Source organism: Squalius cephalus (genome assembly GCF_949319135.1).
Source record: "Squalius cephalus genome assembly, chromosome: 11".
In the NCBI taxonomy this organism is placed as follows: domain Eukaryota; kingdom Metazoa; phylum Chordata; class Actinopteri; order Cypriniformes; family Leuciscidae; genus Squalius; species Squalius cephalus.
The window spans coordinates 5,089,214-5,111,490 of NC_137132.1; the positions used below are offsets into that span (position 1 = coordinate 5,089,214).

The 22,277-nt window shown below is 39.0% G+C and overlaps 2 protein-coding genes across 4 annotated transcripts in view; one reads left to right on the forward strand and one right to left on the reverse strand.

The window, feature by feature from the left end:
• LOC307167486 (uncharacterized protein) overlaps nt 1-22,277 on the forward strand; it is a 565,869-nt gene that overhangs the window by 308,915 nt on the left and 234,677 nt on the right. The window lies entirely within an intron of this gene.
• Nucleotides 1,911-14,831, reverse strand: LOC307167720 (uncharacterized protein). Of its 2 annotated transcripts, XM_079886995.1 has the most exons (6): nt 14,610-14,815; nt 13,339-13,398; nt 10,696-10,776; nt 8,967-9,010; nt 8,565-8,799; nt 2,016-3,208 (listed from the first exon to the last, which is right to left on the reverse strand). In XM_079886995.1, the coding sequence occupies exons 5-6, from the start codon at nt 8,647-8,649 to the stop codon at nt 2,103-2,105; spliced, it is 1,191 nt and encodes a 396-aa protein (XP_079743121.1). In that variant the 5' UTR covers nt 8,650-8,799; nt 8,967-9,010; nt 10,696-10,776; nt 13,339-13,398; nt 14,610-14,815; the 3' UTR covers nt 2,016-2,102. The 2 variants fall into 2 exon arrangements, with proteins under 2 accessions (XP_079743122.1, XP_079743121.1); XM_079886996.1 differs by lacking the exons at nt 10,696-10,776; nt 13,339-13,398 and having other exon boundaries at nt 1,911-3,208; nt 14,610-14,831.

A 22,277-nucleotide genomic window follows, 5' to 3' on the forward strand; every position in this document is an offset into this window, starting at 1 on the left:
CACTGTGAGAGACATAATCTAAAAAAAAAAAAAAATCCAGAAATCACAATGTATGATTTTTTAACTATTTATTTGTATGATACAGCTGCAAATAAGTATTTGAACACCTGAGAAAATCAATGTTAATATTTGGTACAGTAGCCTTTGTTTGCAATTACAGAGGTCAAACATTTCCTGTAGTTTTTCACCAGGTTTGCACACACTGCAGGAGGGATTTTGGCCCACTCCTCCACACAGATCTTCTCTAGATCAGTTAGGTTTCTGGGCTGTCGCTGAGTTTGAGCTCCCTCCAAAGATTCTCTATTGGGTTTAGGTCTGGAGACTGGCTAGGCCACGCCAGAACCTTGATATGCTTCTTACAGAGCCACTCCTTGGTTATCCTGGCTGTGTGCTTCGGGTCATTGTCATGTTGGAAGACCCAGCCTCGACCCATCTTCAATGCTCTAACTGAGGGAAGGAGGTTGTTCCCCAAAATTTTGAAATACATGGCCCTGGTCATCCTCTCCTTAATACAGTGCAGTCGCCCTGTCCCATGTGCAGAAAAACACCCCCAAAGCATGATGCTACCACCCCCATGCTTCACAGTAGGGATGGTGTTCTTGGGATGGTACTCATCATTCTTCTTTCTCCAAACATGTTTAGTGGAATTATGACCAAAAAGTTCTATTTTGGTCTCATCTGACCACATGACTTTCTCCCATGACTCCTCTGGATCATCCAAATGGTCATTGGCAAACTTAAGACGGGCCTTGACATGTGCTGGTTTAAGCAGGGGAACTTTCCGTGCCATGCATGATTTCAAACCATGACGTCTTAGTGTATTACCAACAGTAACCTTGGAAACGGTGGTCCCAGCTCTTTTCAGGTCATTGACCAGCTCCTCCCGTGTAGTTCTGGGCTGATTTCTCACCTTTCTTAGGATCATTGAGACCCCACGAGGTGAGATCTTGCATGGAGCCCCAGTCCGAGGGAGATTGACAGTCATGTTTAGCTTCTTCCATTTTCTAATGATTGCTCCAACAGTGGACCTTTTTTCACCAAGCTGCTTGGCAATTTTCCCGTAGCCCTTTCCAGCCTTGTGGAGGTGTACAATTTTGTCTCTAGTGTCTTTGGACCGCTCTTTGGTCTTGGCCATGTTAGTAGTTGGATTCTTACTGATTGTATGGGGTGGACAGGTGTCTTTATGCAGCTAACAACCTCAAACAGGTGCATCTAATTTAGGATAATAAATGGAGTGGAGGTGGACATTTTAAAGGCAGACTAACGGGTCTTTGAGGGTCAGAATTCTAGCTGATAGACAGGTGTTCAAATACTTATTTGCAGCTGTATCATACAAATAAATAGTTAAAAAATCATATATTGTGATTTCTGAATTTTTTTTTTTAGATTATGTCTCTCACAGTAGACATGCACCTACGATGACAATTTCAGACCCCTCCATGATTTCCAAGTGGGAGAACTTGCAAAATAGCAGGGTGTTCAAATACTTATTTTCCTCACTGTATATACTGAATGAAAGTGAGAGCTAAATGACAAGTCTGAAAGTTACAAGTCAGAAACACTTCACAAAACTAATGTCACAGAACACGAGTTAATTTCACTAAACATTTGCATTATCTGAATCTCATTGTTTATTTTGAAGTATTGGATCTGTAGAAAACTTTTACTCACAAAATCACACATTGTCAGTGAAATGGTAATTATTTGTTGTTATTGTACAGAGCTTATAGACCCCTTTAATATTGCAGAGATGTGTGTAGGTTTTTTAATAGGTCTGCTTATGAAATAACAGGTTTTATAACGAATCAAAAAAAAGATAAAAACCCTCCATATTAATTTAAAAACTGATATTGAGTGAATTGTTTCATATATAGACAAATAACTGATAGTTGTTTTTCTTACATTTGTTTCCAGTCTCTTTTTAAATTTTGGTATTTCTTTGAGTAATCGTTCAATGAAAGAATAATTCAATAATTTTCTTGTTTTCCAACAAATAAAACACAAATATTGTGGCATTTCACAGAAACATCAGTTTATTAGTTAACTAGTTACACATCTCACACGATTTCCCTCAAAGTTTGGGATCTGATGAAAACATTTGCTCACTGTGACACAGAACAACACTTTTTAATATGATTCACTAGATTATTTGATTGGATGAAGCTCTTCTCACACTGAGTACAGTCGTACGGCTTCTCTCCAGTATGAACTCGCTCGTGTTCTTTCAGGTTTCCAGACTGAGTGAAACTCTTGTCACAATATGAGCACTTGTAAGGTTTTTCTCCAGTATGAATTCTTTGGTGCCGTTTGAGATATTCAGCTCTAGTAAAGCTCTTCCCAGAGTCACAACACACATGATCTCTCACTTCATCATGTGTTTTCTGGTGCCGTTTAAAACTGTTCAGCCGTGAAAAACTTTTTCCACAGAGAGAACACACATAAGGCCTCTCATCTGAATGAACTTTCAGGTGTTGTTTTAGATGTGAGGATGAAATAAAATCTTTACCACACTGATCACAGTTAAATGGCTTTTCTCCAGAGTGAATGCGCAGATGACAATTGAGATTACCTAAATTTATGAAACTCTTCTCACACCAAGTGCAGTGATACGGCTTCTCTCCAGTATGAACTCGCTCGTGTGATTTCAGAGATCCGGACTGAGTGAAACTCTTTTCACAATATGAGCACTTGAAAGGTTTTTCTCCACTATGAATTCTTTGGTGCTGTTTCAGACTGTCAGCTGTAGTAAAGCTCTTCCCACAGTCACAGCACATATAATCTCTCACTTCATTGTGTGTTTTCTGGTGCTGTTTAAAACTGTCCAGCCTTGAAAAACTTTTTCCACAGAGAGAACACACATAAGGCCTCTCACCTGAATGAACAATCAAGTGTTTTTTTAGACTTGATGATGAAATAAAATCTTTACCACACTGATCACAGTTAAATGGCTTTTCTCCAGAGTGAATGTGCAGATGACACTTGAGACCTGTTACATCTCTGAAACTCTTCTCACACTGAGTGCATGTATACGGTTTCTCTCCAGTGTGAATTCTCATGTGTCTCTTAAGTTTTCCTTTAGTTTGGAAACTCTTTCCACACTGAGTGCAGGTGTGCGTCTTTTTGGCTTTTTTTCTTTGAATTTTAAAGTTACGATGTTCCTCCTCCACTTCATTCAGTTCTTGTCTTTGCTCTTTCACTCTCACCTGGTCTAAAATACACAGAAATACAGTTAGAATCAGTTCAAGTGAACCCTTATTTAATATTGGAAAGCAACAGGTTTCAGATCATTTATATGGCAAAAGTTTCCCTTACGAAAAATATGGAAGTAAAATAATGCCAAATATTTTTGAAATAAAAAAGCCTGTTGAATTGCACTGCTTGAACAAAATATGTATTGCATTAACCCTGCTTGCATTTTTATGGGCTGAAATTCAACATGGTTGTATATTTAAGCTGTGAATATTTAAATTAAAAACATTTGAAACACATTTTCATTATTAAAAATTCAATAATCCATATTCACCTTTCATATTTCACTTACAAAATATTCAAACTGTTTAAAAATACAACCTATAATATTCAACAGGCATTTTTCGGTCCATTTTATTTCACTTTGCAAATTCGCTTCCACAAATTCAGTGGTTCAAATTCGACATCCAGGAACTGCAGGAAAAGCAGTAGATTACCGAGCATACTCTCCATCTGCTGTTAGTTGATCTCACCAGCAGGGGGTGCAAAAGCGCGTGTTGTTGACGAAGACCAGCAACAGTTAGAGCAAGCCATTCATGAAATGAAATGAAAATGATTATGATTATCTGTGTCATTATATATGTGGAAAAGATGATAAAGACACAAAAGCTGTGTTTATGTTTCATTCAATAACTTCATTGTTACTTTCCCTGTGTAGCCTACATGTTATCAGCTTTCTCTACCATGAACGGGATTATAATCGGTTTCCCTCAATACCTCATACTCAAGGATTCCCCTTCCGTCAGAACAAAACACTTAACGTAGCTTAATGGACTAATACAGTGATATAAAAGACCAAACTCGCACCTTATTGGGGATGTAGGCTACTACATAGGCTACAGGCAAGCAGATGGATTCAGAATATGAACTTAACGCGCAAAGTTTCATGCTGAGCGTTTCGTGATATACTGGCATAAAATCAACACTTGATCAATTAATACTAACACTTTCTTTTCTATTCTATATTCTCTCTCTCTCTCTCTCTCTCTCTCTCTATATATATATATATATATATATATATATATATATATATATATATATATATATATATATATATGATAGGGGTGGAGCGGTACACAGAAGTCACGGTTCGGTTCATACCTCGGTTCAGACATCACGGTTCAGTATGAGTTTGGTACAATGGGGGGAAAAGCAAAACAAAAATGCAGAAGGCAATTTTTTTTTAATTGTGCATGTCTCAAGGCTCTACCACCTAGTGTCATACAATCTCTCCCCTGAGCTAGCTGCAACAGCCTGCCCTGAAGTGTGTAAAGTAAGATGTAAACAAAATAAGACAATCAGCTATAAAACTGAAAATAGAGCATCACACGAGTGCGAGTGTGTGCGCAGCAAAAATGTCGTCATTGTGGTGTGGGCGGTCGTGCGCGTTGGGTGCGCCACATTTCGCGTGGCGGTGTGCAGTACACGTTTTTTTTAGCGCGCACGGCTCCGCATCTGAAGACTCACGACTTCAAGCCGAATCTGGCTGAGCATGTACATCTCACAGCACCGGCACCCAGTTCTTGCATCTAAATTAGTTGCTTACATTAAAAAAAATGAGCCTACAATAGCAGACATAAGCCCTTTAAATAAAAATAAATGGCCATGTTTTATAAAAAGGTTCACAAAACTAGATAAAAATGTTAAGAAATTATGTAAGATAACGTTAATTTAGTTTTAGGTTACGTTCTCATATTCATTTTTTTTTTTTCCTAATGTCACAAGGAATAATCTGGTTTCCTGCTTTACACGATTCTTTTGTAGTGTGGTTTTGGTGTACTAAAGTGTTGTGAAACTAAAATAAACATTCACGAGTGTACCTTACGTCTCACCGCTAAGGACAATTACACCGAGTCACACCCTGTCGTTTCAAAGAACAGTACACCGGCGAGCACGAAGTATAAATGCCTCGTCCATTTGGGGAGGCGTGTGCGCGGTCAGTTTTGAAAACGAACGTTAAGGGTTGTTTTAAGGACATGTTTGTGCATGCCCGACCCTAGAACAGCCACTCTGAAGCGGTCAAAGGCGATTCTAAACGAGTCAAAAAGTCGAGACAGGACCCATCGTCAACGTTTCTGTGTCCACCACTCTAGTTCATCCAAAACAAACTAGAAAATAGACTCAAAGTGCTAAATACTGGAATTATCCTTTAACTATTGAGGGAAACCCTAATAAACATGCAGCACATGACCGCAATATAAAGTTAAGGCAACTAAACCAGGGGTTTTCAAAGTGGGGGCCGCAGCAAGTTGGGAAAAAAAGCGGAAAAAAAAGTTTAAAACAAATTTATATTTATATAAAATATTTGTTATTGTATTGTTATGAAATAACATTATAATAATTTGTTGCATAGCCTATCTGAACATTATACTTTTAATGCTAATCTTTTAGAGATGAACTGATTGATCGGCTAGTGACAAGAATTGGCCGATTTTCACGTGATTTTCAGTCTGACATATGCCATACTTTTGATGGACAAAATAAATATGATTTCACACAAAAAGTACCTAAAATGCACATAATTTGCATGTATAGTGTGTTTGAACAAGAACTGGAGTAGGATTTTTGTCTTGAAAATGAATATTTATAGAAAATGTATCCATTTAAACTTGTTTTTATTAATCAGTTTGGGTAAAAGTGGTGTTTTAATATATATATATATATATATATATATATATATATATATATATATATATATATATATATATATATATATATATATATATTACAAATAGGCCTATATAATATTTGTGTGTGCTGTAAAGTGGTTAGAAAAAATGAAATCAGAATCGGCTAAAATCTGTATCGGCAGGTCAAACTCAATGAAAAATCGGAATCTGCCTTGAAAATTGTAATCGGTGCATCTCTATAATCTTTCTGGTATCAAACACCATCACATAATCTGATGTTCACCTAGATGTTTTATTTATTTATTTCTACACGTGCCATAGTATTGTCGATGGGTTCAATAACACATCCTGCAAAAGGGGGGCCTTGGCCAGAACCTAGTGGTATTTGGGGGGCCTTGGCATGGAAAAGTTTGGGAACCCCTGAACTAAACAACCAAGAGAAATATATGTCAACCTCAAAAATGTAATATTGGATCTGTATATCCGCATCGGGGAATAACATTATAATCTCGTTCACGGTAGAGAAAGTTGCATGTAGGCTACACAGGAAAAGTAACCGTGAAGACACTGTATTTAACATAAAACCACCGTCATAATAATCACAAATACACTTACATTGCTGTAAATGAGATTTATGAATGAATGGCTTGCTCTAATTGTTGCTGGTCTTCGTCAACAACACGCGCTTTTGCACCCCCTGCTGGTGAGGTTGACTAACAGCAGATGGAGAGTATGCTCGGTAATCTACTGCTTTTCCTGCAGTTCCTGGATGTCAGTGTAAAAAAATGCCTGTTGAATATAATAGGTTGTATTTTTAAACAGTTTGAATATTTTGGAAGTGAAATCTGAAAGGTGAATATGGATTATTGAATTTTTAATAATGAAAATGTGTTTAAAATGTTTTAAGTTGAAATATTCACAGCTTAAATATTAAACCATGTTGAATTACAGCCCACAAAAATGCAAGCCCTAAAAATACAATGCATTAAAATGCAAGCATGGTTAATGCAATACATAAATTTACAAGTAGTGCAATTCAACAGGCTTTTTTGTTTCAAGAACATTTGGCATTATTTTACTTACATAGAAAAAGAAGTATACCTCAAGTTAATTTTATGAATCATACTTAAGTAATGTTCAAGTATATTTTAAGTATACTTATACTTTATGTAGTTTTTTTTTGTCAAAGACTGCGTCCGAATGGGATTCAGAACGATGATCAAGACAAAGATGGAGTAGATCCAATCCAACAACACCCCAAAGTATCACAGTCATTAACGCTTATAATAACGTTTGGCAGTTTTGATTAATATTGTTTTGATGATCGTACCGTTTACATTTGCGTTAGCAATCCTCTATCAATTGTTTCTGCTTCTTCTTCGCCTGTGTTTTTATCTGAAGATGCGTAATAGTCCCTCGTACCGTCCAACAGTGAAAACATGGATAACCGAAAAATTCAGTCAACGGCAGGGGAAGATTTTAAGTAAATGCCTGTGTACACTACCAGTGGACTAGCCTTCACAAACATTCAGATACTCAGAATTAGGAAAACAGCCTTGAAGACTAAAAATTTACTTTTTAGTGTTATATTTTAGCTTTATTTTTCTTTATTCATTTTCTTTATAATTTCATAATGTATTTTGTGAAGTCAGACAATGTTTGTACTTATTTGCTGAGCAGAGAGCTGTTTTTTCTTTTGCTTAGAGGTATGCAATGTTCACTTAGCAGAGATGTTCCAATGATGATGATACATCAAATGTGTAGAGTTGGTATGCTTTTTGCAAGAAAATTAATGTTTCAACTGATGCAAATGTACCATATGTATACCACTAATGTATTAATGTATACACTAAGAAATAATTTCTTAATGTGGATAGTGGATTGCACCATGTCAAAGCATTAGGTGTTTTTCGCTACCTTAAAAAGGAAGCTGTAAGTCTCTCTGTAATGTATATAAGCTCAAACTTACAGTACCACCTCAGAGAAACATAAAGGCATGAGAGGAAGGAAACATAGAGATGATGGGGTAAGGAAGGAGAAACCCAGAGAAACCATTTACAGCTAGTATGATGGGGTGAGAAGATAGAGAAATGGGGAACAGAGAAATCTCGAATGAAGATCTCTCATGTAGCCTTATATTCTTATATGCCTGTTTCTCTCTGTCTGACACATGATACATAATAAATAGAGATCTCTTGGCAAAATCTACAAGCCTGTTTTTTTAATAAACCAATATTTCCAGTATGTAAAAATATGTGAAAATGTATTTAATAGGCTACTAAATTAAAAGATTAAACAACATCAAGACAAGTATACTTAGAATACTTAATTATACTTTTTAAGTATATCTCGATCAAAAGATTGAGTCCTATAGTCCAAATATACTTGGACCTTTCTGTCAGGACCTCAAGTGCAATTTTAAGTACATAATAAGTAGACTGAAAGAATACTTTCTTATTTTTAGTTTAAAAGAAGTTTACTAATAGCACACTTGAATAAACTTCTTTTTCGTAAGGATTGTTCTGTCATTCATTTGACAATATAGTTAAAATGTGTTTGACAACTGCTATATACAAGGTTATGATCATTCAGATGCATTTCTCCATCATTTATCATCCATATACTGCTTATTAATTCACATCTACCAAAGCAGTCAACAATGAAGAATCAATAATGGACACCAACCTATTTGTTCCTCAGTCTCTTCATGTTTTATTCTGGATGGTTCTGGATCACTCATGTCTTCAATCTCCTCTTTAATAAACTCCATCTTTAACAGTCACACAGATTTCAGCTGCTACTCCTGGAGTTTGTCCTTCTCTTGTAGGATGATGGGAATATTCCCAGTATTTATTGGTGAATTGTTGTGGGAGGGGCTTCACTGCAGGTGTGAACTGTGATCACTGTGTTTTTATCCAATCTGCATTTAAAAAGTACAGGGCCATCATGTTAAACTGTGCAGCTGAAAAGCCAAAAGTTCCCTGTTTTCAGTTCATTCATTATGGTGATGTCTGAGATCTTCTGTAAATTGGCACATTAAGCTCATTTTATTGGTGAACCAGCTGAAACAAATTACAGCATCATTACCTATTACTTCAGTTCTTGTCTTTGCTCTTTCAACGCCATCTGGTCTGAAATAAAAATATTAAGGAGTTAGAATCAGTTTAAGGAGGATAAATGTGAAATTTCAAGTGAACTCTGATTTAATAACAGAAAACAAGAGATCAGGTATCTGTCTAATATCAGATCTTTCACTTTCTCTCATCTCTTTTGCGCTCACAAAGTGGAAACCGCACTGAGGCACATTCAAATATCAGGATGTTTTTGTTGTTGTTGACTAGAGACAAAGTACCATCTTACACTGTTTACTGGCATATTGTGGCTTCTCTTTGTAAGTTGTCTGAGCAGAAATGTTGATATGCTATACAACCGCATATGGCCCAGTATCTATATGGGCCAATGTATACTTGTATAATATAAACAGAGTGAAATAACAGCACCACTACGTTAACCGAGTTGATGAAAAGCATCTTTGTCACATTCCAGTATAATTTCCGTTTCATTTAATTTCATTCAACAACCCTGGTGAAAAAAAAAATATGCCAAGTATTAGTGGTGCACGATATATCGTTCCGATGTCATAATAGGGCCGATGTGAAAAGGCTGGTAATCATTCCTGTGTATTTGACGTGTGAATACACAAAACTGACGGTTCGGTACGCCCCACGGTTTTGACATCTCGGTTCGGTTCGGTTCAGTGGGGTGGGGGGTTTAGAAAGCTAAAATTGCTGCTTCTTTTTTTTTACAGTGGTTTAATGAACAAATTCTGTCTTTGTCTTTAAATTAATTAAATTACAATTAAACTTTTTGTAACACATTACTATAATCTTAAAGGTTAACAACGGAGCCTAGACTTTTAGCCTAATTTCAGATACTATTTATTTTTAGATATAATAATCAACACATTGTATGAAAACATGTAAACTGCACATAAGGCAGTTTTCTCATTAACTTATGTTTTCTACTCTAATTTGTTATTGAAATCTAAATATTTACACAGTTGCTGTCATTTTCATGAAAGATATTTAAAACATAGGCTACATTAAATAATCAAGATATCAATCATTAACATGTTAAGTAAAATATATTATATAGGCTAATATAGTGCATTTATTTAGTGCAAGAGTTCATTTAGCAACCAACAAGCTCTGGGCACTGAATGACTTGCCTGAGGTAAATATAAGGCTATGTGACAAACTAAGACGTTTTATTGGCGTCTTTTCGCTGCTGAAACACTGATCGATTGATTACACAAGTTATGATGACTTTCAGTTAGTATACTGTATCTTTTAACATACCTTCAGGTGTCCATTCATGTTTATTCTGTAACTGAGGAAGAGAATCGCGTTTACTCGCGCTGCCGCTTTAAATGAGGATAGTACAGTGATCCGTCACGCCACATCAAAGAGCGCCAAAACGGCATTTATTGTTTTCATTTCGTGATCAAATAGACAGAATTTAAAAGATTACACCTTGCTTATTATCGAAAGTAACAAAATACAGAGCTTGCTATTATAGGCTGTTAATGGTGGTTAGGCTATAACGCTGTATTCGCTGTGTACACATAAGACATGAGGTCCATTGAGCCGGGGCTGGGCTGGGGCAGCAGGGGGCGGGGCGTCCTCGGTACGCCATGAGAGTATCGCGATACGTATCGTGGGTGGTGTATCGCGGTTTTTCGGTTCGGTTTGAATATCGTTACACCCCTACTATATATATATATATATTTCTCAGGTCTGTCAGGCAAGTAGGCTACCTTATATGCTGAGTTTCGGTTTATTTATGAGATGAGCTCCAGTTCACGTGCCGGCGCCTCCGTGTTGTGATTATCTATTGTCTGCTATATTTTATATCTTATTTATTAAATCCAGGCAATTGGTTGATGAAACATTGATTAAAATCAAGAAAAATTTAATACAAAACAAAATTAAATTTAAAGACAGGCTTTGTGCTTTCTGTTTGAAGTCTCTGTGAAAGTTTTAAAGCAGTCTTTTAGTGCCGCTTTCAGAGCGGTCACGTCCGCAACATATTTTTTTCCTCAATGCGAACACAAAAAATAAAATAAAATAAATATTTTTTTGTTCTGTGGAGAGCCAACCCTTCTTCATCCAGTGGGTAATATTACTTTTGGTTTGCGCAGTGTATTTCACAGAATTGCTAAAAAATATTTAGCCACCTAAAAGTTAAAGATTTTTTGTGTCACGTCCGTTACGGACATGTGTATTTCCCTCATTTTAAATATAGAATGCATGTAGAGATATTTTTCTAATGTCTGAATTACTTTAAGGGAGTATGGATATGTAAACAGACGTTTCAAGTTTTTACTGCAAATGTCACGTCCATAATGCTGGAATTGCCTAATTTTAAAGAATTTATCCTCAACTAGTTTTGTGGTGTAGTAGGTTTACATATTTTATAATGTTAGCATCAAATAATACTAATAGTAATTTAAAGATGTGGTAGCATTGGATCTGGACGGGAAGGATAACTCTGGAAGGGGTGTGTCGCGTTTCTGCCTTCTCACACCGCGACACGGGTTCGTGGATCTGAGTGTCGCGATTTCGATTGCATATCGTTACAGCCCTAGTTAATGTGTTACGTTAACATATCGGACACCTATTCAGCCTGTTGTTCTGTGTGCTATTGTGTAGTTGAATAACTTCCTTTCCAGATTAAATGTCTGTTCTTGGCAGGGGCAGCTGGCCAATAGAGGGCGCTAGGGCGCCACCCCCCCATGAGCCAGACCACAGTTTGTGAGCCACACTCATTAAATAAATAAGTAAATACATACATAAATCATACATACAAATTGTCAGTATTTGTGTGTTTAAGATATTAAATACACCCAGTATATGTGAAAAATTAAAAATGTCTAGTTTTTCAACACGTCTCCTCCACCTGCGTGCACGTCTCATCAGCTCTGGGGCGCTGGAGAAATCGCCCCAGAGAGGCGGGTCTGTGGAGCAGCTTAGCCAATTGCTGATTTAAGATATACATGTTTGACATAAACTGTAGCCAATCAGCGAGCTCAAATGGGCGCTTCTGTTAGCGCCCCAAGCTGCGCGTGCCCGCCCGCGCACATGCTCATGTGCGCCTATCTCCATCAGACAGCTATCGTCCTGGCTAGCTGGATGCGGTCATGCTAATGCCTTGTTTTGCTTTCCGTGATTACTTTTTAAAACAACAGGGACAGATCCAACATGGACAGTTACCGAAGTGAGGGACCTTTCTGAGAAAGTAACTAAACTTTTTGAGTTAAATTTCAAATGCAAATGGAAAGTTTGTGCAATTTGTTTGTTTTTGTGTATGCTTCAGTCTTGTAATATGGCATTAAATAATTACTGACTTTTCACAGAGCACTGGTATCATGCAGTTTGTTTTAAATTGTGTTTGGGTGGTTAATACTAATAATTATTTGTAATATTATTATTATTTTTCGTTTTACAAAGATATGTAAAGGCAGTGGTTCTCAAACTGGGTTTGTGGTGGTTCTCAAACCGTGAGGTGACAGAAGGTGGTGCGGGAACAAAATGCTGAATTTTGCCGTTCCTTTAATACTACCTCATCTTAAAATACGATTTAAACTGAGCATGCATTTCTCTCAGGTTAAATGCTGTAAATACATGACATACGATCAAATTACCTCATCTTTTGCAGTCAAAACTTTCTGCATTTAAGCAGCTTGTAGGCTATATGACAGGTCTCGTACAGATTGCTGCCTCAGCAAATCGCGCTATACTGCCGTTCTCGACAATGTACGTTACCTTTGTAAAAGTAGGGATTTAAGTTAGCACTTACTAGCATGAAGAACAAATATAGACACAGGCTGTGCATGGAGATCGATATAATTCAAACTCTCTTTGATACAAAGACATACCCTGTGTGAGTTCCTGTGTTTAATGTTGATCACATTTTATGAAGATCCACAGGATTGCGAATGTGACATTGATTTTATACAACAGTTCAACAAACGAAATATTAATATTAATGTTCAACACAGTTGTCAGTATTTTTACAACAAATGAATAGCTCCAATGAAAGCCACAGCAGAACTGCAGCACACAGCAATGATTGTGAATGAATCTTTAGAGTCAATGATTCAATGACAGCCACTTGCTTCGTTACTGAATGAATGACTCGATGACTCATCACCTACTGGCGGTTTTAATTTAAAGGGATAGTTCACTTTGAAATAAAATTTTGGTATGTTTTAGCTTACCTCAAGGGCATCCAAGATGTAGGTGTCTTTTTTTCCGCAGTAGTTTCAATTTTGATATTTTTAGGTCAGATATATTTTTAGGTTTAGATATTTTTATACACTAGATGTCGCCTTGGCTACGGCAGTTCATTGGAACGAATGCCATAGCCAAGGCGACATCTAGTGTCTATATCTATGCACCAGTCTGCGTACACGTCACACACCAGGAAGCGCTCTCGCCCTCAGATCACTTGGACGTGGCTGTGTACAAGAGTTAAAAACGATATAAATACTGTTTGTTTTCTCACACAAACCGCTCTTTTCGTGTCTTAGGCCATCAATGTGTACTTACGATGGGGAATTGTTTAATTTGGACTCTGTGCATGCTCTTTGAGACAGTGACCACAGACCTGCATTAAATGACTGACAGACAAGAACGGTTTGACCTAAAAATATCAAAATTGAAACTACTGTGGAAAAAAAGACACCTACATCTTGGATGCCCTTGAGGTAAGTTAAAACATACCAAAATTTAATTTCAAAGTGAACTATCCCTTTAATATTTAAAAGCATCACTTCGTTTTTACCATCATTGCATATTTATCTATTTAACTTTTTTTTTTTTTTTTTTTTTTATTCAAAGCATTATTTATTTTATAAAGGTATTTGTAAAGGTAAAAATGCACTTGAAAAAAATCGATTTAAGGGGGCAAATATTGTCCCTTACTGAAAAAGGTGTGACTGAAGAGTGGGGGTACGCAGAAGGATATTAAAGCCTCTTGGGGTACAACCCTAAAAAGTTTGAGAACCACTGGGACAGGGTTAAGGAATAGAACAAAACAAACATCAAAGCACAATACACATACCAAGGGCAGAAAGTAGGCCTAATACTTCCATGGTTACCAGACTATTAAAAACGGCTGATTATGACAGCCCCACCTATGATATTTTTCACCAGCCGCCACTGGTTCTTGGTCTTTTTTCCTCTTCATGACGCTGTTTTTTATGACGCGATTTATAATCCGGAAAATATACGGCAACCACATCTCGTGCACTCTTCCTTCTCTTTCCCTGTGTGCTTGAAATTCGCCTGTCTGTTTTGTTCACAGCCACTTGCAGCACTTTCATATGGCTTTGTGTTATTTCGTTTGCACGACAGATATCCACTGCCTTTGCAGTCAAATCTGTTTCCCTGAGAAGCCTAGCTCTCCGTATCATTGTTAACACCACAGACAATGCGATCTTTAATCAAGTCATCATTTAATCTTCCAAATTCACAGTTTTTCGCCTTATTTTTCAAGTCAGTCACGAATGCATCAATGGTTTCGTTCGGTCCCTGTGCTCTCATGAAAAACATATGCCTACATAATATTCATTCTTCACAGTATTCTCTAAACTTCTCTTTGAGCACTTTATCATCAAAGTCCATGTTATTAAATACTTTTATGGCATCAAAATGTCACATATTTTACCTTGTCACTCTTTTCTGCAGTGCCAGTTGCAATGAGATACAGATCAAACTTTTGAATCCACGCCAGATTTCCTTCGAAATCCAAACTGTTTATGAGGTTTCAACTGGTGCGTAGTTTTCTTCTGACTCCATGTGATGTTTATTGGATGCAAGTTTGAATAATTCACGGAGACACTGGTTTCATGCGACTTGCTGTTTTTACTGAACTTTCTTATTCGTGTCTTTTACAGGTTACAACCCAAAACATATTCATACTGAGAGCGCCATCCTCAGGTTAGGAATAATAATACATTTAGCGTACATCATGCCCGATTCATTTGAAATGTATTTTAAAATATCCTCCTGGGACCCAGGAATAGACTTTTGTCCAATGTAGTGGACATTATATTGTAGTGAATTTCTCTGACACCATACATGTCACATGTCACAATCTGGGTGTCCTGTAAAGAGCACATTCAGGGCTTTCCACAAATGTTTGGAGGTTTCACCATAAAAACAACTTCTCCTTGGTCTTTAAAAATGTCTGACATTAATTTAGTGGTCAAATGTAGCACTCTTATGGAAATACGATAATATATTGTAAGTATTTAAATTTGAATTAATCAGACTACTTTTCAAATTGTATTTTATAAACCAATATCTCAGGAAAACATTATGGGGTTTCAAATAAAAAAATGACTTTCTGTTACAGAACAGGGCATTGATTTACATACATGTTTATCAGGCATTTCGGGAGACACAACAAGTGAATATGGAAATAAGTTATACATCAATATTCCTATGAAATATTAGATATTATAATTAAAATGCAGCTAATTATTACTCCAATTATTACACTTCTTTCATTAAATGTTGCTCCAAGAACACATGCACATTAGATACAGTGTATAAATATATTGCATTTAATGGGAATATTAATTTACGTCCATTTTACCCACATATTGTATAAAGTAAAATGGTGTATCAATTAATTCCGTTACATCTTTCATAACATAGTTGAGAATCATCTTTTTACAAATTTTAGTTAAAATTAATCCTGAAACTCTAAGATTTATTGGTGATCGGGAAAAAAAATCCCATTGTTTTTGCCTATACATATAATTTCATGTCATTTTATTTTTTAAACAACTGATTCCTGGTGTCCACTACAGAGGCCATAGCATAAAATATGAATAAAATATATTTTTTCAAAAATGTTTTTTTATTTTTTATTATTATTATTATTTTTACCATTTGTTTTTTATTGTTACAGAGCAGGCTCCCGCACCGCCTCCTCTTCACCACCGGAGGGAACCGTCTCCGGAATATTAACATTAGTTGGATCTTCGTAATGCCTACAACTTAATTCATATTTGTGAGGGTGATGAATGGAAGACCGCATTTTCAACCAGTAGTGGGCACTATGAATATTTGGTTATGCCTTTCGGCCTGGCTAACAGTCCTTCTGTGTTTCAGTCATTCATGAACGACGTGTTTCGGGACATGTTGGACAGATGGGTGATTGTTTACATCGATGACATCCTGGTTTACTCAAACTCCCTAGAGGAACACATTCAACATGTCAGTATGGTCTTAAAACGTCTTTTACAATACCAACTCTACGCTAAAGCAGAAAAATGTGAATTTCACCAAACCAGCACATCATTTCTGGGGTATGTAATCAGTCAAGAGGGAGTGGCCATGGACAAGACAAAAGTAAAAATCAGTGTTGGTCTGGCCATTACCCCAAACCGTCAAAGAACTGCAACGCTTCCTGGGGTTTGCCAACTTCTACAGACGTTTCGTCAGGAATTTCAGCACTGTAGCCGCTCCTCTAACCACCATGACCAAACGCCACACTTCCCGTCTGACCTGGTCCGCTGAAGCACACCAAGCATTTGATAAACTCAAGACCCTTTTCACTTCTGCTCCCATTCTCCGACACCCAGATCCCAAACGTCAATTCATCTTCGAGGTGGATGCCTCCAACACAGGGGTAGGAGCCATCCTATCTCAGCGTCAAGGTAACCCAGAAAAGTTGTTCCCCTGTGCTTTTTTTCCCCGAAAACAGCCCAGCGGAACAAAAGTACAATGTGGGAAATCGCAAATTGTTGGCCATGAAACTCGCTCTCGAGGAGTGGCGACACTGGCTGGAGGGAGCTGCCCAACCTTTCATTGTCCTTACTGATCATAAGAATCTTGAATACCTTCGATCAGCTAAACGTCTGAACCCCCGTCAGGCTAGGTGGGCTATATTCTTCACCAGATTTCAGTTTACGGTCTCCTATCGACCAGGATCCAAGAACATCAAAGTTGACGCTCTCTCTCGCTAAACAGAAGAACCCGTTCAACCTCTCTCCAATGACAACATCATTCCCGAGAATCTTTTAGTGACTCCGGTACAGTGGGACATTATTGCAGAGATCGAACAGTTCAACCCTCAAGCAGAACCTCCGTCCAAATGCCCCGAAGGTCTCTTATACATTCCAAAACCCTTATGCTCACGACTACTCAAACAGGTACATTCCACACCCAGTTCAGGACATCCTGGGATCACAGCTACAATCCATCTACTACAGAACCGCTTTTGGTGGCAAACCTTAAGGTGATGATACACAGGGCAACCTTTTGAGCAATGTTGCTGGGCAATCTTGCCGAGCGATTGTTGCTTTGGCACTTTCCCATTGAAAATGGGCAATAAATTTCAATCTGGATAATTTAGATCAGTCTTGGGCCCTGTGTCTCATCTGGTTGCCCGTTGACGGCAACATTGCCCAGCAATAGGGTGACCACCCGTCCAGCGTAGCGCGTGCGCGCACAGCGTTTGAAGCCCAATTCACGCGTCATGCAAATTGAGACCGTGTCACGCATAATCTATGCTTGCTCAAAAAAAAGTTGGTCGCTCTATATACTCGAGCCCCAAGCAGACAAACGAACATTACTTGACATTTCAGCACGCTATTGTTGCCACACAAACCCCTCAGTTGAACTGCTGACTAGGTTGTTGTCAACTTTTTCGTTGTTGTCATGACAGCGCACGCACGCGCATACCAGACACACTTGGAAGGAAGGAACTTTTAGATGCGCGCTTTCCAATTCGAAAAATTCGAGAAAGAGACTGTCTGAGAGGCAACGCCATCATCAATTAAAAAGAGAAGGTGTGAGTACAGGAAACAAGAATGGGGAAATGAATATTTGTGGCTGAAAGGTGTTGAGGGGGATACCGAGAGGGCTTTTTGTGACCTTTGCAAAACGTCCTTCTCAATCGGACATGGAGGGAGGGGAATACGAGGTCAATCGTATTTTTTTTAAATACTTTTTTTTTAACTGTTCCTGTGGTGTTGAGCAACTACAATTCCTGTTAATCCTATAAATTTATATTATAATTTATTAATTTATTTAAAGTAAATAAATTGTAATGAAAAATAAATAAAATGAAATAGTAAATCTTAAGCGGAAGTACATCTGTCAATTCATTGAATGTTCAAAATATTATGAGTCTTTATTTAGAAAAAAAAATACACATTGGTTGGCCTATTCATGAGCATACATCAAAAATTACACGTTTAGGAGAATAGGGCATTATTAATACTATGCAAGGTGGTATGTGCTAGAAATGGGTAAACCACTATCAGTGAGTCTGCCAGTGGGGCACCGCCGCGCCAGACAGTGTCCCACATGGTCCCTCAGAAACATACCCCTTGTCCCCCCTTGGGCTTATTAGCAGGTGGTCACCCTACCCAGCAATATTGCTCAAAAACCTTTACAGTCAGATACCATCACCCACATCCAGAACTGCATAAATTGTAACACCTCCAAGTCCTCCAGACAACTCCCAGCAGGACTCTCAACTCCTCTGCCCATGCCTCAACACCCCTGGTCTCATATAGCCATCAATTTCATCACAGACTTACCGAATTCACAAGGTCATACCACCATACTCACCATAGTAGATCGATTCTCCAAAGCTTGCCGACTAGTCCCTCTTCCCAAACTTCCCACTGCACTAGAAACTGCTGAACTGCTTTGTAACCAGGTTTTCCGCTTCTACGGCCTCCCTGAGGACATCGTTTCTGACCGAGGACCCCAGTTCACCTCCAGGGTATGGACATCCTTTTTCAAACACCTAAATGTCAATATCAGGCTCACTTCTGGTTATCATCCCCAATCCAACAGACAAACAGAACGTTCTCAATCAAGATGTCATTCGCTTCCTGCGTTCCTACTGTCAACAACATCAAACTGAGTGGAGCAGGTATTTGTTCTGGGCCGAATTCGCTCCGTGCACGGCGACCGTTGACGTTTGAACTTGAGAGTGTGGGCCAATACTTCCGGTGAAAACATGCGGTGATCTGACAGCAAGAGCGAGAGACAACAGCGACCGAGTTCCATTACCACAGAGATATTTTTTCACAATGAGTGTTTTTAGGATTCAAGAGAGGTGACTTGTCTTTCAGAGGGTGACAGCCTCAGCACTTCATCGTTGTGTACCGTTATGTACCATTTCGTCATGTTACAACAGAGAAGTCAGCTTTCATGCATTCCCCGTTGAGGCTGTGGTACGGGCTAAGTGGACGCAGAAGACAGAAAACTGTACGTCTCACACCATACCTGTCAATCACGGAGTCCCTCAAGGCTCGGTGCTAGGTCCCCCTTTGTTTATCCTGTATATGCTTCCCCTTGGACTTATTCATAATCACGGACTAAAATTCCACAGTTACGCAGACGACACACAACTATACCTCAGCACCAGATCCATCACTCCTGCCACAGTATTAACCATCACAAACTGCCTGTCTGCAATAAAATCCTGGATGAACGCCAACTTCCTTAAACTCAACAGCAATAAATCGGAAATCATCGTCATTGGTCCCAAATCACTCCTCCCCTCCACCCAAGACTTCACTCTATCTGTCGATGGCCATACAGTTACCACCTCTCCCCAGATCCGAACTCTTGGTTTCATTTTTGACCCCACACTCACATTTAAGCCTCATATCCGTCATATCACCAAAACTGCCTTTTTCCACCTACGTAACATTGCTCGTCTATGCCCCACCCTCTCCACATCTGCTGCTGAAACTCTCATCCATGCATTTATTACATCAAGACTCGACTACTGCAATAGCCTCCTATATGGTCTCCCTTCCTCTGATTTACAAAAACTGCAATATGTTCAAAACTCCACTGCCCGTCTCCTCACCCACACCCGCTCCAGAGACCACATCACCCCCGTCCTTCAACAGCTTCACTGGCTCCCTGTACAACAGCGCATCCATTACAAAGTTCTGCTCATCACCTACAAAGCCCTCAATAACTTGGCCCCTCCATACCTCACAGACCTCTTGCAGCACCACAACCCCTCCCGACGCCTCCGCTCTGCCGACTTAAACCTTCTCAAACCCATCACCAAATCAAAGCACCGAACCTTGGGAGACCGAGCCTTTGCCATCGCTGCCCCCACCCTTTGGAACTCACTCCCCATCCACATCAGAAACTCGGACTCACTGACCACCTACAAAAAACTGCTCAAAACTCACCTGTTTCAGCTCGCCTACAATCTACAGTAGCACTCTCATTTTTGTTTGTTTTTGTTTGTTTGTTTCATTTGTAAAGCGTCTTTGCGTTCTTTGAAAAGCGCTATATAAGACTTATGTATTATTATTATTATTATTAGGATCTGGAGGGATGACTTCAACCCGACCAAATTTTTAAATGCATATCATTTTCAGTGTATTTCACCTGTGCGTTTATATGCTTTCTATTACTGCATTTATTTTGTGCAAGTGAGATGAGTAAAGATCATAAATCATTATCTGTCTGGTGTTTATAAGCAGCACATACAGTATTGTACTACGTGTAAAATGTACACAAAGTTTACCTATATTAAATTGTTTGTGGTACCTACAGTAAAAAATGTAAATGTTAAACGTGATGATAATATTGATCGAGCAATTGATGTAAGTAAAAATATATGCGCAGAATTGAGAAAATAGTATTTATGGAGATAAATTGTAGCCTATCACAGGACAAACATGTGAATGTTCACGGTGCATTTTATGCAAACAACTCTAATCGTAGTTGTAACTCTATATTTACAGTAGGCATAATTGTCATTGTGTATGTGTATATGCAGCATGAGTCAAATACAATCTTCTGTTCGTGAACAGTTGTATTTCATTCATTAATCTATGCATCCGTGCATTTAAATGCCATTGGCTCGTGTGATAGTAATATGGATCTTAGTAGTATTTTAAGTGATAATTGATTCTATAAACAACTATAAAAGATAATTTTCGGCTTTCTCCGGCTCCCTGCACCGGGCGTAATGCGAAACCAGAAGTGTCTAACCGCACACTTGCTGATCCGAAATCCAAAATGGCGGCCACGTGCAACTAGTCTATTCCCTGGTCAAACCCGCTACTGGCATCACTCCCTTTAAGTGCATCTTGAGCTTTCAACCTCCACTCTTCCCCTGGTCTGGCGAACCCACTGACTTACCATCTGTCACCGAATGGTTACAAATGAGTGAACAGGTCTGGGATCAAGCACACACTCACCTACTTAATGCCGTCAGACGCCAAGAACTCCAGGCTAATCGTCACCGTCGCCCCGCTCCATAATATCAACCTGGCCAATGGGTTTGGCTCTCTACCAGAGATCTCAGATTTCGACTTCCATGTCACAAACTCAGTCCCAGGTATGTTGGTCCGTTCCGAATTATTAGACAAATTTCTCCAGTATCTTTTCGATTAGACCTGCCCGCTAATTACCGTATTTCTCCTACATGCCATGTATCCCTCCTGAAACCTGCCGGTGGTCCGAGAGGAGAGTCGGAGGAGGGAGCCACGGCTCCAGACCCCCCAGCCATCCTGGTAGACAGTGAGGAGGCGTATCGTGTGCACAAGTTGCTCGACTCCAGGCGCCGGGGTAACTTTCTCCAGTATCTGGTCGACTGGGAGGGGTTCGGTCCGGAGGAGCAATCCCGGGTCAATGCTGGAGACATCCTAGACCCCACACTCACAGAAGAGTTTCATCGGATGCATCCGGAGAAACCGGCCCCTCGACCTTGTGGAAGACCCCGGCGTCATTTGCCTTCTCGCCTCAGGAGCTGCTCGCAGGAGGGGGCTCTGTTACAGAGCAGGCTCCCGCACCGCCTCCTCTTCACCACCGGAGGGAACCGTCTCCGGAATATTAACATTACTCACCAAACTCCAATTCCCATAATGCCTCTTACCTGGGACTGATTGCACTACACACCTGCACCTCATTCACACACACACATATAAACCACTTTCACACATCCATTCAGTGCGAAGTCTTGATCTGCCCTGGCCATCATTTCTGAGCGTTATTTCCCATGTTTGAGTTTGTTATTGACCTTGGACTGTTTACCGTTGCTGATTATCTTCTGCCTGCCCTGACCTGGATTGTTTATCGACTTCTGATTCTTTCTGCCTTGCCTGTCTACCTGGTTTGTCTCTGCCTAACCTGCATTGCCCTGTTTGCTGTTATTGACCCTGCCTGTCTTGACCATTCTCTAATAAAGCTGCAAATGGATCCCATTGTCTCTGCCTCTTCACAACACTTATGCTCTAAACAATGTGATGACATGAAAAAAAACTAAATTAAATTTTTTCTGGGTCGCAGGAGGATGTTTCTGCCTCAGAATTAGAGTTTTAGAACATTT

Coding starts and splice junctions, on each gene's coding strand:
- LOC307167720 (XM_079886996.1), bottom strand. CDS start 8,649: ATGGAGTTTATTAAAGAGGAGATTGAAGACATGAGTGATCCAGAACCA. Junction 3,209..8,564: donor AGAGACTGAGGAACAAATAG/GTTGGTGTCCAT, acceptor TGTGTATTTTAG/ACCAGGTGAGAGTGAAAGAG.